Source organism: Heptranchias perlo, chromosome 17 (assembly GCF_035084215.1).
Source record: "Heptranchias perlo isolate sHepPer1 chromosome 17, sHepPer1.hap1, whole genome shotgun sequence".
NCBI lineage: Eukaryota > Metazoa > Chordata > Chondrichthyes > Hexanchiformes > Hexanchidae > Heptranchias > Heptranchias perlo.
Genome location: NC_090341.1, coordinates 3549078 through 3562868, shown reverse-complemented (window position 1 = coordinate 3562868; position 13791 = coordinate 3549078). Strand labels below are relative to the sequence as shown.

The 13791-nt window shown below is 50.6% G+C and overlaps 1 protein-coding gene across 1 annotated transcript in view; it reads right to left on the bottom strand.

Annotated features, from left to right (window-relative positions):
- Window positions 1–1304: 1304 nt before the first annotated feature.
- The window catches only part of si:rp71-17i16.5 (phosphatidylinositol 4,5-bisphosphate 3-kinase catalytic subunit gamma isoform), a 32116-nt gene continuing 19629 nt past the window's right edge, over window positions 1305–13791 (bottom strand). Inside the window, exons 7-11 of the mRNA XM_067998375.1 lie at window positions 10882–10920; window positions 9682–9838; window positions 7951–8062; window positions 4575–4732; window positions 1305–1574 (exon numbers count right to left, since the gene is read on the bottom strand). Of these exons, the coding sequence (XP_067854476.1) occupies window positions 1311–1574; window positions 4575–4732; window positions 7951–8062; window positions 9682–9838; window positions 10882–10920 (730 nt within the window). The 3' untranslated portion in view covers window positions 1305–1310. The remainder of the gene's footprint in view (window positions 1575–4574; window positions 4733–7950; window positions 8063–9681; window positions 9839–10881; window positions 10921–13791) is intronic.

The following is a 13791-nucleotide window of genomic DNA, read 5'->3' as shown; positions in this document are numbered from 1 at the left end:
GGGTATAGAGGGCATAATTTCAAAGTTTGCAGATGACACTGAACTCAGAAATGTAGTAAACAATGTGAAGGATCGTAACAGACTTGAGGGGGACATGGACAGACTGGTGAAATGGGCAGACGCATGGCAGGTGTCTAGGGTTTGGAGAGGGTGCAGAGGAGATTTACTAGAATGGTATCAGGGAGAAGGGTCTTCAGTTATGTGGACAGACCGGAGCCTGGCTAGACCCCCAATTTCCATACATGAAGGGCTGTGACTCACGTTTGAGGACCCCCCCCCTCGGCAAAATCCGATTGAGCGCAGTGGCAGCTTACGCTGTGCGTACTGCGGTCAGTTTCTTCGGGCGCTTGGCAGCCAACCCTTAAAGGGCCCGTCACCCGAAAGTTGAGCTTTCGCTCAGCGTATTGCGGTGTCGGGAGGCGCAGGAGTGGCCTCTCCCGGCTCGGCATTAAATCTGCGGGCCGCTGACTTCCAACGCTCGCAACCCCACTCCCCCCCCGCCGACTGCCTCCCCCCTGCCCCTGGACTCGACATACAACCCCAGCCGGCTAAAGAACATAGGAACAGGAGGAGGCCATTCAGCCCCTCGAGCCTGTTCTGCCGTTCAATGAGATCATGGCTGATCTGTATCTTGACTCCATCTCCCCGCCTTGGTTCCGTGACCCTTTATACTCCAACCCAATAAAAATCGATCAATCTCAGTTTTGAAATTTTTCAATTGATCTCCAGCCACGACATCTTTTTTGGGGGAGAGAGTTCCAGATTCCCACTCCCCTTTGTGTGAGGAAGTGCTTCCTGACATCACCCCTGAACGGCCCGGCTCTAATTTTAAGGTCATTCCCCCACCAGAGGAGATAGTTTCTCTCTATCTACCCTATCGAATCCTTTGATCATTTTAAACACCTCAATTAGATCACCCCTTAATCTTCTAAAATGTTTCCGAGCCAGCCGATCTGTCTGCCCTTCCCCCACCCCTCCCCGCTCCCCACCCAGGGGCAGATCACTGGTACTATCCCAGAGAGGCCAGGGGACCAATCCGCCGGCCTCGCCAGACGCGTGGAGCCTGCGCTGCACCAGGAGTCGCGACCCGGTTCGGGCACGGTCCAATTTCTAGGCCGAGGTGAGGCTTGTATTAAAGGGGCAGTGCCTTCGTCAAGAGGAGTGTCTCTCCTCCTCATCCTCACCTTGAAGGTGGTGACTTATTCTGGGGGGGGGAGGGGGGGTTTACCCGGCTCAGGGGACTGGGGGGTGGGGTTTATGTTTAGAGGCTGAATTATAGGAAATTACAAGAGGACTCTGCATCGTTCTGATCAGGTCTGTTTAATGCCCATGAACATGTGAATCCACCAGCTGGCCTGAATGGTCCAGCCCAGGTTCTCACAGATACTGATCTGGTTCAGGAAGTGTTCGTGAGCTGTCTTCTCCTCCTTCCCAACCGCCAGTGCTTCCCTCAGGTACTGGATGTCCTCTGTGCAGGTTAGTTCAGGGATTCCAGTCAACATCATCAGGGAGAAGAGAGTAACCAGGAGGCTGGAGTGGGCTCGAAGACTCATGTAGGCCTGGATGCAAATATCCTACAAACCAAGGGCAAGTAGGTCAGAAACTGCAGGTTAATGGCCCCTCAACGGAAATCAGTACCTCATTAAAGGTGAAATGCACCAATAACAACAGCTGGCATTTATATAGTGCCTTTAGCATAGAAAGAAACATCCCACGGTAACTCATGAGAGAGTAGTCAGCCATGGCTCAGTGGGGCGCACTCTCACCTCTGAGTCAGAAAGTCATGGGTTCAAGTCCCCACTCCAGAGACACGAACACATAATTTAAGCTGACGCTCCCAGTGCACTACTGAGGGAGTGCTGCACTCCTGGAGGTGCTGTCTTTTGGATGAGATGTTAAACCAAGGCTCCATCTGCCCTCTTAAGTGGAGGTAAAAGATCCCATGGCCACTATTTCGAAGAGTTCTCCCCCTGGTTCTTTTGCCAGTTATCTTAAATCTGTGTCCTCTGGTTACCGACCCTCCTGTAGATAGGGAACAGTTTCTCCCTCTCTACTCTATCAAAACCCCTCATAATTTTGAACACCTCTATCAAATCTCCCCTTAACCTCCTCTGCTCCAACGAGAACAATCCCAGCTTCTCCAGTCTCTCCACATAACTGAAGTCCCTCATCCCTGGTACCATTCTAGTAAATCTCCTCTGCACCCTCTCCAAGGCCTTGACATCCTTCCTAAAGTGCGGTGCCCAGAATTGGACACAATACTCCAGCTGAGGCCTAACCAGTGATTTATAAAAGACTTAGCAAAACTTCCTTACCGCCTATTTCCACCTCCATTACATCGCCCGTCTCTGCCCCTGCCTCAACCCACCTGCTGCCGGCCTATCATCTTCCACCCTCCAAGAACTTGAGGTCATCCAAAACTCTGCTGCCAATATCCTAACTCGCACCAAGTCCTGTTCTCCCATCACCCCTGTGCTCGCTGACCTACATTGGCTCCCGGTCTGGGAACACCTCGATTTTAAAATTCTCATCCTTGTTTTCAAATCCCTCCACGGCCTCGCCCCTCCCTATCTCTGTAACCTCCTCCAGAACCTACAACCCTCTGAGATCTCTGCTCTACAATTCTTGCCTCTTGCGCATCCCCGATTTCAATCACTCCACTGTTGGTGGCCGTGCCTTCGGCTGCCTAGGCCCTAAGCTCTAGAATTCCCTCCCTAAACCTCTCCGCCCCTCTCTCCTTTTTTAAGACGCTCCTTAAAACCTACCTCTTTGACCAAGCTTTTGGTCACCTGTCCTAATACCTCTTTATGTGGCTCGGTGTCAAATTTTGTTTGACAATCGCTCCTGTGAAGCGCCTTGGGACGTTTTACTACGTTATAGGCGCTGTATAATTGCAAGTTACTGTTGTTCATAGAATCATAGAAAGGTTACAGCACGGAAGGAGGCCATTCGGCCCATCGAGTCCGTGCTGGTTCTATGCAAGAGCAATCCAGCTAGTCCCACTCCCCCGCCCTTTCCCCGTAGCCCTGCAAACATTTTACTTTCCAAGTACTTATCCAGTTCCCTTTTGAAGGCCATGATTGAATCTGCCTCCACCACCCCCTCGGGCAGTGCATTCCAGATCCTAAACACTCGCTGCGTAAAAAAGTTTTTCCTCATGTCGCCTTTGGTTCTTTTGCCAATCACCTTAAATCTATGTCCTCTGGTTCTTGACCCTTCCACCAATGGGAACAGTTTCTCTCTATCTACTCTGTCTAGACCCTTCATGATTTTGAATACCTCGATCAAATCTCCTCTCAACCTTCTCTGTTCCAAGGAGAACAACCCCAGCTTCTCCAGTCTATCCACGTAACTATAGTCCCTCATCCCTGGGATCATGGGTGGTGTTGTGCTCTATTTATAAACCCAAGGATTCTTGTTTTCTTTAACAGCTTTATTCACTTGTCCTGAGGAAGAAGGTTGGAAACCTGGCCTCTTCTGGCGACTGATCAGCTCCCTCAGCGTGTTTGGTACTTGCTTCAAGGTTTTGAAAATATGAATATAATTTTACCAGTGGGGCCATGATTCCCGTTCCCACACTGCTCGTTCCATGGCCTCACTGGGAGATTCCCAGTTTTGTGTGGTGACCCCCATATCCATCAAGTGAAGCCGCTCCCAATCTGGTTCACAAGGAGACGGAAAATGCCAGAACACAGCAGCATCTGGAAACTGAAGCGACGGGTTTACGTAACATCACCGTCATAAGATGAAGAAAGAACAAACTTGCATTTATATAGCGCCTTTCATGACCTCAGGACATCCCAAAGCGCTTTACAGCCAATGAAGTATTTTTTGAAGTGTAGTCACTGTTGTAATGTAGGAAACACAGCAGCCAATTTGCGCACAGCAAGATCCCACAAACAGCAATAAGATAAATGAGCAGTTAATCCGTTTTTTTAATGATGTTGGTTGAGGGATAAATATTGGCCCCGGGACATAAACATCCCTGCTTTTCTTTGATTAGTGGCTGTGTGATCTTTTATATCCACCTGAGAGGGCAAATAGGGCCTTGGTTTAACATCTCATCTGAAAGATGGCACCTCCGACAGTGCAGCACTCGCCCAGTACTGCAACTAGGGAGTGTCAGCCTGGATTACGAGCTTGAGTCTCCAGAGTGGGGGCTCGACCCCACGACCTTCTAACTCAGAGGCAAGTGTGCTACCCACTGAGCCAAGGCTGACATACAAAAGCTAGGACCGAAACACCAACCAGTCTCTTTCTCTTTCCCAATGTTGACTGATGTGTTGTGTATTTCCATCACTTATAGTTTTGTTTTTCTCTCCTTTTATTTATCTCATGTCGGAGGTCTACAGCCACCTGACTGGGCTGCGTTGGAAGCAGCTGCCCAGTTTTGAAAGGTCCCAGCACCACCCAGAAACCCCCCCAACTCATTTAAAATGAAGACCACCGGAGGGCCTGTTTGTCACTAGTGAACCGGAGGCCGGGGTCATCCTGTAGGTTCCCTGTTGGCCCGGGCGGAGGGTCCTGCCCATCGTGGTGCGTGCAGCACCCGGTACCCAGAGCCACCGTCTCACCTTGAACCTCTGGAAGTAGAGGCTGGGTCTTCTGTTCACTCTTCCCATCACAAACAGAAAGTCTGGGGTCAGGACGAAGGGAACTCGCTCCCGGTTTACACCCAGAATCCGCTTCGTGTTCCCCAGAATGTGACCAAAGTCAATGTGGAATAAATTGCCTGTGAAAAGAGGAATGAAAGGAAGGAGGGTGATGTCAGACTGTCGGCACCCAGTAATTATCCACAACAAAGAAAAAAGAAAGACTTGCATTTATATAGCGCCTTTCATGACCTCAGGACGTCCCAAAGCGCTTTACAGCCAATGAAGTACTTTTTGAAGTGTAGTCACTGTTGTAATGTAGGAAACACGGCAGCCAATTTGCGCACAGCAAGATCCCACACACAGCAATGTGATAAATGACCAGATAATCTGTTTTACTGATGTTGGTTGAGGGGGTAAATAGTGGGATAAACAAGCTCCTTTGTGAAGCTTTCGAGGTTGTATGAAGGGGACAGGCACTAATCAATCCGAGCTCGTAGGTCCCCGTGGTGAAGGATTCAAATCCCAGGGACACCGGTTAGAAATGAAGAAATTGGGAGTGAGAAGGGGAGTCGGGGGAAGCTTTTGCTCAAAGGGGAATCAGGTTGTGGAATAAGTTACCAGGGAAGGACATTGAAACAGACAGTGTAAACGGGATCAAGAGACAATTGGATGTGTTTCTGAGGAGAGAAGGGATTGAGGGATAGGGTGGGGAGGTGGGGTTGAGGGATAGGGTGAGGAGGTGGGTAGGTGGGGTTGAGGGATAGGGTGAGGAGGTGGGTAGGTGGGGTTGAGGGATAGGGTGAGGAGGTGGGTAGGTGGGGTTGAGGGATAGGGTGGGGAGGTGGGTAGGTGGGGTTGAGGGATAGGGTGAGGAGGTGGGTAGGGGGGGTTGAGGGATAGGGTGAGGAGGTGGGTAGGTGGGGTTGAGGGATAGGGTGAGGAGGTGGGTAGGTGGGGTTGAGGGATAGGGTGAGGAGGTGGGTAGGTGGGGTTGAGGGATAGGGTGAGGAGGTGGGTAGGTGGGGTTGAGGGATAGGGTGAGGAGGTGGGTAGGGGGGGTTGAGGGATATGGTTAGAGGGACGCCCTCTTCAAACATGTGAGAAGGGTTCCCTTAAAGTGACAATATTATCTTGGAAAATGAAGTGGATTGATAAACATGAGTTGCATAGTGACATTGCGTGACGTTGGGTGACATTGCGTGACGTTGTGTGATATTGTGTGATATTGTGTCACAATGTCACCTCACCCACAGCTCAATCAAAGACACATTTTGGGTCAAACTTTTAACCATGGCAAGTCTTTCATATCAATCATCCACTCATTTATATAACATCTTACCACCTCAAACTGTCTCGAGGTGTTTCTCACAATGAATTACTTTTGAAGTACAGTGACTGTTGTCATGTAGCTCAATCGTAGCACACAGCAAGATCCCGCACACAGCCAGATCCCGCACACAGCCAGATCCCGCACACAGCCAGATCCCGCACACTGCGATAAGATGAATGGTCTGTTTTCTGCTAATGTTAGATGAGGGAAGAATATTGGCCCAGGGCACTGGGGAACTCTCCTGCTCTTCTTCCAACAGTGCCGTGGGATCTTTAACGTCCACATGAACCCCGGGGACAGACAGACGGGTTGACTCATGAATCAAAAGATTGCACCTCCGACAGTGCAGCGCTCCCTCAGTACTGACCCTCCGACAGTGCAGCGCTCCCTCAGTACTGACCCTCCGACAGTGCAGCGCTCCCTCAGTACTGACCCTCCGACAGTGCAGCGCTCCCTCAGTACTGACCCTCCGACAGTGCAGCACTCCCTCAGCACTGACCCTCGGACAGTGCAGCATTCCCTCAGCGCTGACCCTCTGACAGTGCAGCATTCCCTCAGTACTGACCCTCCGACAGTGCAGCATTCCCTCAGCGCTGACCCTCTGACAGTGCAGCATTCCCTCAGTACTGACCCTCCGACAGTGCAGCGCTCCCTCAGTACTGACCCTCCGACAGTGCAGCGCTCCCTCAGTACTGACCCTCTGACAGTGCAGCACTCCCTCAGTACTGACCCTCCGACAGTGCAGCATTCCCTCAGTACTGACCCTCCGACAGTGCAGCGCTCCCTCAGTACTGACCCTCCGACAGTGCAGCATTCCCTCAGCACTGACCCTCGGACAGTACAGCACTCCCTCAGTACTGACCCTCCGACAGTGCAGCGCTCCCTCAGTACTGACCCTCCGACAGTGCAGCGCTCCCTCAGCGCTGACCCTCCGACAGTGCAGCACTCCCTCAGTACTGACCCTCCGACAGTGCAGCATTCCCTCAATACTGACCCTCCGACAGTGCAGCACTCCCTCAATACTGACCCTCCGACAGTGCAGCACTCCCTCAGTACTGACCCTCCGACAGTGCAGCATTCCCTCAGTACTGACCCTCCGACAGTGCAGCATTCCCTCAGTACTGACCCTCCGACAGTGCAGCGCTCCCTCAGTACTGACCCTCCGACAGTGCAGCGCTCCCTCAGTACTGACCCTCCGACAGTGCAGCACTCCCTCAGTACTGACCCTCCGACAGTGCAGCATTCCCTAGGCAAAGGCCACCCCACTTTCTATTGTACAGAATGTATTGGAAGATATGTACTGTGTTTTGAATTGTAATAATGGGATCACAGTGTGTACGATTTGCATTGTGTTGGTTTAAATGGCATTGCTTGGAATTGTGCTCCTTTACATTGAACTGTGTGTATCTTTAAATTTTATAAAATAAAGTATATTTTGAAAGATGAAAAAAAGGGAGTGCAGCACTGATTCACCAGATTGATACCAGGGCTAAAAGAGTAAAATTACGAGGACACAGACTGGGCTTGTATTCCCTCGAGTATAGAAGATTAAGGGGTGATCTAATCGAGGTGTTTAAGATGATTAAAGGATTTGATAGGGTCGATAGAGAGAAACTATTTCCTCTGGTGGGGAGAGTCCAGAACAAGGGGGCAGAACCTTAAAATTAGAGCCAGGCCGGTCAGGGGTGATGTCAGGAAGCACTTCTTCACACAAAGGGTGGTGGATATTTAGAACTCTCTCCCCCAAAAAGGCTGTTGATGCTGGGGGTCAATTGGAGCTTTCAAGATTGAGATCGATAGATTTTTGTTGGGTAAGGGTATCGAGGGATACGGAGCCGAGGCGGGTAAATGGAGTTGAGTTAAAGATCAGCCGTGATCTAATAGAATGGCGGAACAGGCTTGAGGGGCTGAATGGCCTCCTCCTGTTCCTGATGTTACTGTGCTCCTTTCTTGGGCGCAGGTCAGAGATCATACCAGGTCAGAGATCATATCAGGTCAGGGATCATACCAGGTCAGGGATCATACCTTGTTCTGTGATCATGATGTTGTCGTTGTGCCGATCTCCGATCCCGAGGACGTAGGTGGCGACACAGTATCCCGCGCAGGAAGTGACGAACGCCTCCATCGCTTGATAATACTGGAGGGCACAGAAGATGCAGTTTAGTGGCCAGAAGCGCTGGGTCACATGGCCAGATGCCGCCTTGGCGACTGGCTTTCCGAGGATGAATTAACGGTCACTCCGGGGCCGGGGCTGATTTAATGCCCTCAAGGTGGGGGTGGGGGGCTCTGGGCGGGAGGGGGGCAGGGGGGCCGGGGGAAGCAGGGGAGGGTGGGGTGGCAGGACAGTGGGGCGTGGCGGGGGGATGGCAGGGGGGCGGTGGGAGGGTGGGGGGCCGGGGGCTAGAGGGTTGGTGGGAGGGCGGGGAACTTGGGGAGGGGTGCCAGGGGGTGGGGAACTTGGTGGGGGGGGGGCGGGGGGATGGCAGGGGGGCCGGGGGTGGTGGGGGGTGGGGGGCTGGAGGGTCGGCGGGAGGACGGGGAACTTGGGGGGGGGTGCCGGGGGGGTGGGGGAGGGTGGTACACCTGGTCTGTGTGGCTCAGACTCTCCATTACCCAATTGGTTGACTCTTGAATGAAGGTCAAACAGTCTTTCTTCCCCATCTCCAATTTGTTTATCACCAATAAACAAAAGTGTTCAAAGAAATTAAAAAGAAAACAATTTTTTTTAGTGGCCCCGATGATTTTTCTCCTGGGTTTTTGCTCCCAGCAGTATCCTGGAGATTAATCTTCAATTCCTGGAGACTTCAGGACAATCCTGGAGGGTTGGCAACCCCCTACTTGCATCCTTCCCCCTCCCTCCCTCCCCCCTCCCTCCAATCTCCTTCCCTGTTCCATTTCCTCCCTCCCTCCCATCTCCCACCCCCTCCCTATTTCCCTCCCTCTCTCCCGCCCCCATTTCTCTACCTCCCTTCCCTATCTCCCTCCCTCCCCTCCTATCTCCCTCCCTCTTCCCTCCCCCTATCTCCCTCCCTCACTCCTCTATCTCCCTCCCTCCCCTATCTCTCTCCCTATCTCCCTCCCTCCTTCCCTCCCGCTATCTCCCTCCCTCCCACATCTCCCTCCCTCCCTATCTCCCTCCCTCCCTCCCTTCCTCCCTTCCTCTTCTTCATCCCTCCCTCCCCTATCTCCCTCCCTCCCTCCCCCATCTCCCTCCTTCATCTATCTCCCTCCTTCCTCTATCTCCCTCCCTCCCCCCATCTCCCTCCCTCCCCTCATCTCCCTCCCTCCCCTCTATCTCCCTCCCTCCCCTCTATCTCCCTCCCTCCCCTCTATCTCCCTCCCTCCCCTCTATCTCCCTCCCTCCCCTCTATCTCCCTCCCTCCCCCGTCTCCCTCCCTCCCCCGTCTCCCTCCCTCCCTCCCCTATCTCCCTCCCTCTATCTCTCTCCCTCCCTCCCCCATCTCCTCCCTCCCTCCCCCCATCTCCCTCCCCCCTATCTCCCTCCATCCCTATCTCCCTCCATCCCTATCTCCCTCCCTCCCTTCCCACTAGCAGATTCCCGAGGGGATGGACAATAAATAACGGCCTTGCCAGCGACGCCCACATGCCGAGGATGAATATTACCGTTGTTGGGGGGGTGGGGCGGGGGATGAGCTGGTCACTGGGGAAAGTTTTGAAGAGCCCACGAGGCTGGGCCAAAACCCTTTAGTGAGGAAATGATGAAAGGAATTCAATGGAAGCTGGACAGGGACTCACCGACTCCTCCACCTGCAGCTTTGATCTCAGCCAGTCGTACAGTGCGTCATTTTTAAATGCCCCCGTGTTCCCGCCCTTACTGCGTTGCACAGTTGCAATCGTCGTTGCGTCTCTTACAATTTCAATCATCCCTGTGGGAACACAAGAGGAAGGAAAACTCTATAGGAAGATCTCCCATTTCTATCCCGCCTTTCACAAGCTCAGAATGTCCCCAAAGCGCTTTACAGCCAATTAACTACTTTTTTTTGAAGTGTAGTCACTGTTGTGATGTAGGAAATGCGGCAGCCAATTTGCGCACAGCAAGATCCCACAAACAGCAACGTGATAATGACCAGGTCATCTGTTTTTTTGGTTATGTTGGTTAAGGGATAAATATTGGCCCCAGGACACCGGGGAGAACTCCCCTGCTCTTCTTCGAAATAGTGGCCGTGGGATCTTTTACATCCACCTGAGAGGGGCAGACGGGGCCTCGGTTTAATGTCTCATCCGAAAGACAGCACCTCCGACAATGCAGCACTCCCTCAGTACTGACCCTCCGACAGTGCAGCACTCCCTCAGTACTGACCCTCCGACAGTGCAGCACTCCCTCAGTACTGACCCTCCGACAATGCAGCACTCCCTCAGTACTGACCCTCCGACAGTGCAGCACTCCCTCAGTACTGACCCTCCGACAGTGCAGCACTCCCTCAGTACTGACCCTCCGACAGTGCAGCACTCCCTCAGTACTGACCCTCCGACAATGCAGCACTCCCTCAGTACTGACCCTCCGACAGTGCAGCACTCCCTCAGTACTGACCCTCCGACAATGCAGCACTCCCTCAGTACTGGCACTGGGAGCTACAACAACAACAACTTGCATTTATATAGTGCCTTTAACGTAGTAAAACATCCCAAGGCGCTTCACAGGAGCGTAATCAGACAAACAAACACCAGGAAGATCCCAGCTCTGTACTGAGTTACCTGATCATTGTGAGGGCAGCAGTTGGGTTGTTGTAATTGGCCTGAGTGTCCTGTGAGCTGGGGAGGGGGACGGGAGGGTAACACTCCTGATCACTATCCAGAGCCCAGTGAACGTCTCGGCAATCTGTCTCCTTTTATATCACTTTGTATTTGAGGCAAATGATAAGAAAATAAGAAAACGTTCAATAAGAAAAGGCCATTCAGCCCATCTAATCTGTTCTCCCATAATCACTGCAAAACTAGCTCACTCCCAGACATCCGCTCCCCCAAACCGAGGGCCTGGAATTTCGTCCAGTTGACAGGTTAGTGGTGGGACAGGATTCCACACACTGAGTCAGAGAGAGAGAGAGAGTGTGAGAGAGAGAGAGAGAGACAGAGAGTGAGAGAGAGAGAGAGAGAGAGAGACAGAGAGTGAGAGAGAGAGAGAGTGTGAGAGAGACAGAGAGAGAGAGACAGAGAGTGAGAGAGAGAGAGAGATAGTGAGAGAGAGAGTGAGAGAGAGAGTGAGAGAGAGAGAGAGGGTGATAGAGAGAGAGAGAGAGAGAGAGACAGAGAGTGAAAGAGTGAGAGAGATAGAGAGAGATTGAGAGACATAAAGAGTGAGGGAGAGAGTGAGAGAGAGAGAGAGAGACAGAGAGTGAGAGAGAGAGAGAGAGAGAGAGAGAGTGTGAGAGAGACAGACAGAGAGACAGAGAGTGAGAGAGAGAGAGAGATAGTGAGAGAGAGAGTGAGAGAGAGAGAGTGAGAGAGAGAGAGGGTGATAGAGAGAGAGAGAGAGAGAGAGAGAGACAGAGAGTGAAAGAGTGAGAGAGATAGAGAGAGATTGAGAGACATAAAGAGTGAGGGAGAGAGTGAGAGAGAGAGAGAGACAGAGAGAGAGAGAGAGAGGGTGATAGAGAGAGTGGGTGAGAGAGAAAGAGAGAGAGAATGTGAGAGAGAGAGAGAGACAGAGAGTGAGTGAGAGTGAGAGAGAGAGACAGAGAGTGAGAGAGAGATAGAGAGAGGGTGATAGAGAGAGACAGAGAGTGAGAGAGAGAGAGAGAGGGTGAGAGAGAGAGACAGAGAGTGAGAGAGAAAGAGGGTGATAGAGAGAGTGAGAGATAGTGATAGAGAGAGAGAGTGAAAGAGTGAGAGAGATAGAGAAAGATTGAGAGACATAAAGAGTGAGGGAGAGAGTGAGAAAGATAAAGAGTGAGAGAGTGTGAGAGAGATAAAGAGTGAGATAGATAGAGAGAGAGATAGAGAGAAAGAGAGTGAGAAAGAGAGTGAGAGAGTGATTAGAGAGTGATAGAGAGTGAGAGAGGGACAGAGAGCAAGAGCGAGAGAGTGAGAGAGAGTGATAGAGACGAGAACATAAGAAATAGGAGCAGGAATAGGCCATACGGCCCCTCGAGCCATTCAATAAGATCATGGCTGATCTTCGACCTCAACTCCACTCTCCTGCCAATCCCCATGTCCCTTGATTCCCTGAGTGTCCAAAATCTATCAATCTCATTCTTGAACATATTCAACGACTGAGTATCCACAGCCCTCTGGGGTAGAGAATTCCAAAGATTCACAACCCTCTGAGTGAAGAAATTCCTCCTCATCTCAGTCCTAAATGGCCGACCCCTTATCCTGAGACTATGTCCCCTAGTTCTAGACTCTCCAGCCAGGAGAAACAGCCTCTCAGCATCTACCCTGTCAAGCCCCCTCAGAATTTTATATGTTTCAATGAGATAACCTCTCATTCTTCTAAATTCCAGAGAGTATAGGCCCATTCTACTCAATCTCTCCCCATAGGACAACCCTCTCATCCCACAAATCGATCGAGTGAACCTTTGTTGTACCGCCTCCAAGGCAAGTATATCCTTCCTTAAGTAAGGAGACCAAAACTGTACACAGTACTCCAGGTGAGGTCTCACCAAAGCCCTGTACAATTGTAGTAAGACTTCCTTACTCTTATATTCCAAACCCCTTGCAATAAAGGCCAACATACCATTTGCCTTCCTAATTTCTTGCTGTACCTGCATGTTAACTTTCTGTGATTCGTGATACCCAAGTCTCTCTGAACACCAACATTTAATAGTTTCTCACCATTTAAAAAATATTCTGTTTTTCTATTCTTCCCACCAAAGTGAATAACCTCACATTTCCCCACATTATACTCCATCTGCCACCTTCTTGCCCACTCACTTAACCTGTCTATATCCCTTTGCAGACTGTGTCCTCCTCACAGCTTACTTTCCCACCTAGCTTTGTATCATCAGCAAATTTGGATACATTACACTCGGTCCCTTCATTTAAGTCATTAATATAGATTGTAAATAGCTGAGGCCCAAGCACTGATCCTTGCTGCACCCCACTAGTTACAGCCCGCCAACCTGAGAATGACCCGTTTATCCCTACTCTCTGTTTTCTGTCCATTAACCAATCCTCTATCCATGCTAATATATCACCCCCGACCCCGTGAGCCCTTATCTGTGTAACTACCTTTTATGCAGCACCTTATCAAATGCCTTTTGAAAATCCAAATATACGATATCCACTGGTTCCCCTTTATCTACCCTGCTAGTTACATCCTCAAAAAACTCTAATAAATTTGTCAAACACGATTTCCCTTTCACAAAACCATGTTGACTCTGCCTGATCATATTATGATTTTCTAAGTGCCCTGTTACCACTTCCTTAATAATGGATTCCAGCATTTTCCCGACGACTGTTGTCAGGCTAACTGGCCTGTAGTTCCCTGTTTTCTCTCTCCCTCCTTTCTTGAATAGCGGGGTTACATTTGCTACCTTCCAATCCACTGGGACCATTGTCGAATCTAGGGAATTTTGGAAGATCATAACCAATGCATCCACTATCTCTGCAGTCACCTCTTTTAGAATCCTAGGATGTAGGCCATCAGGTCCAGGGGATTTGTCGGCTTTTAGTCCCATTAGTTTCTCCATAACTTTTTTTTTACTAATATTAATTACTTTAAGTTCCTCACTCTCATTAGACCCTTGGTTCCCCACTATTTCTGGTATGTTTTTTGTGTCTTCTACTGTGAAGACAGATACAAAATATTTGTTTAACGTCTCTGCCATTTCCTGATTCCCCATTATAATTTCTCCTGTCTCAGCCTCTAAAGGACCCACGTTTACGTTCACTAATCTCTTCCTTTTA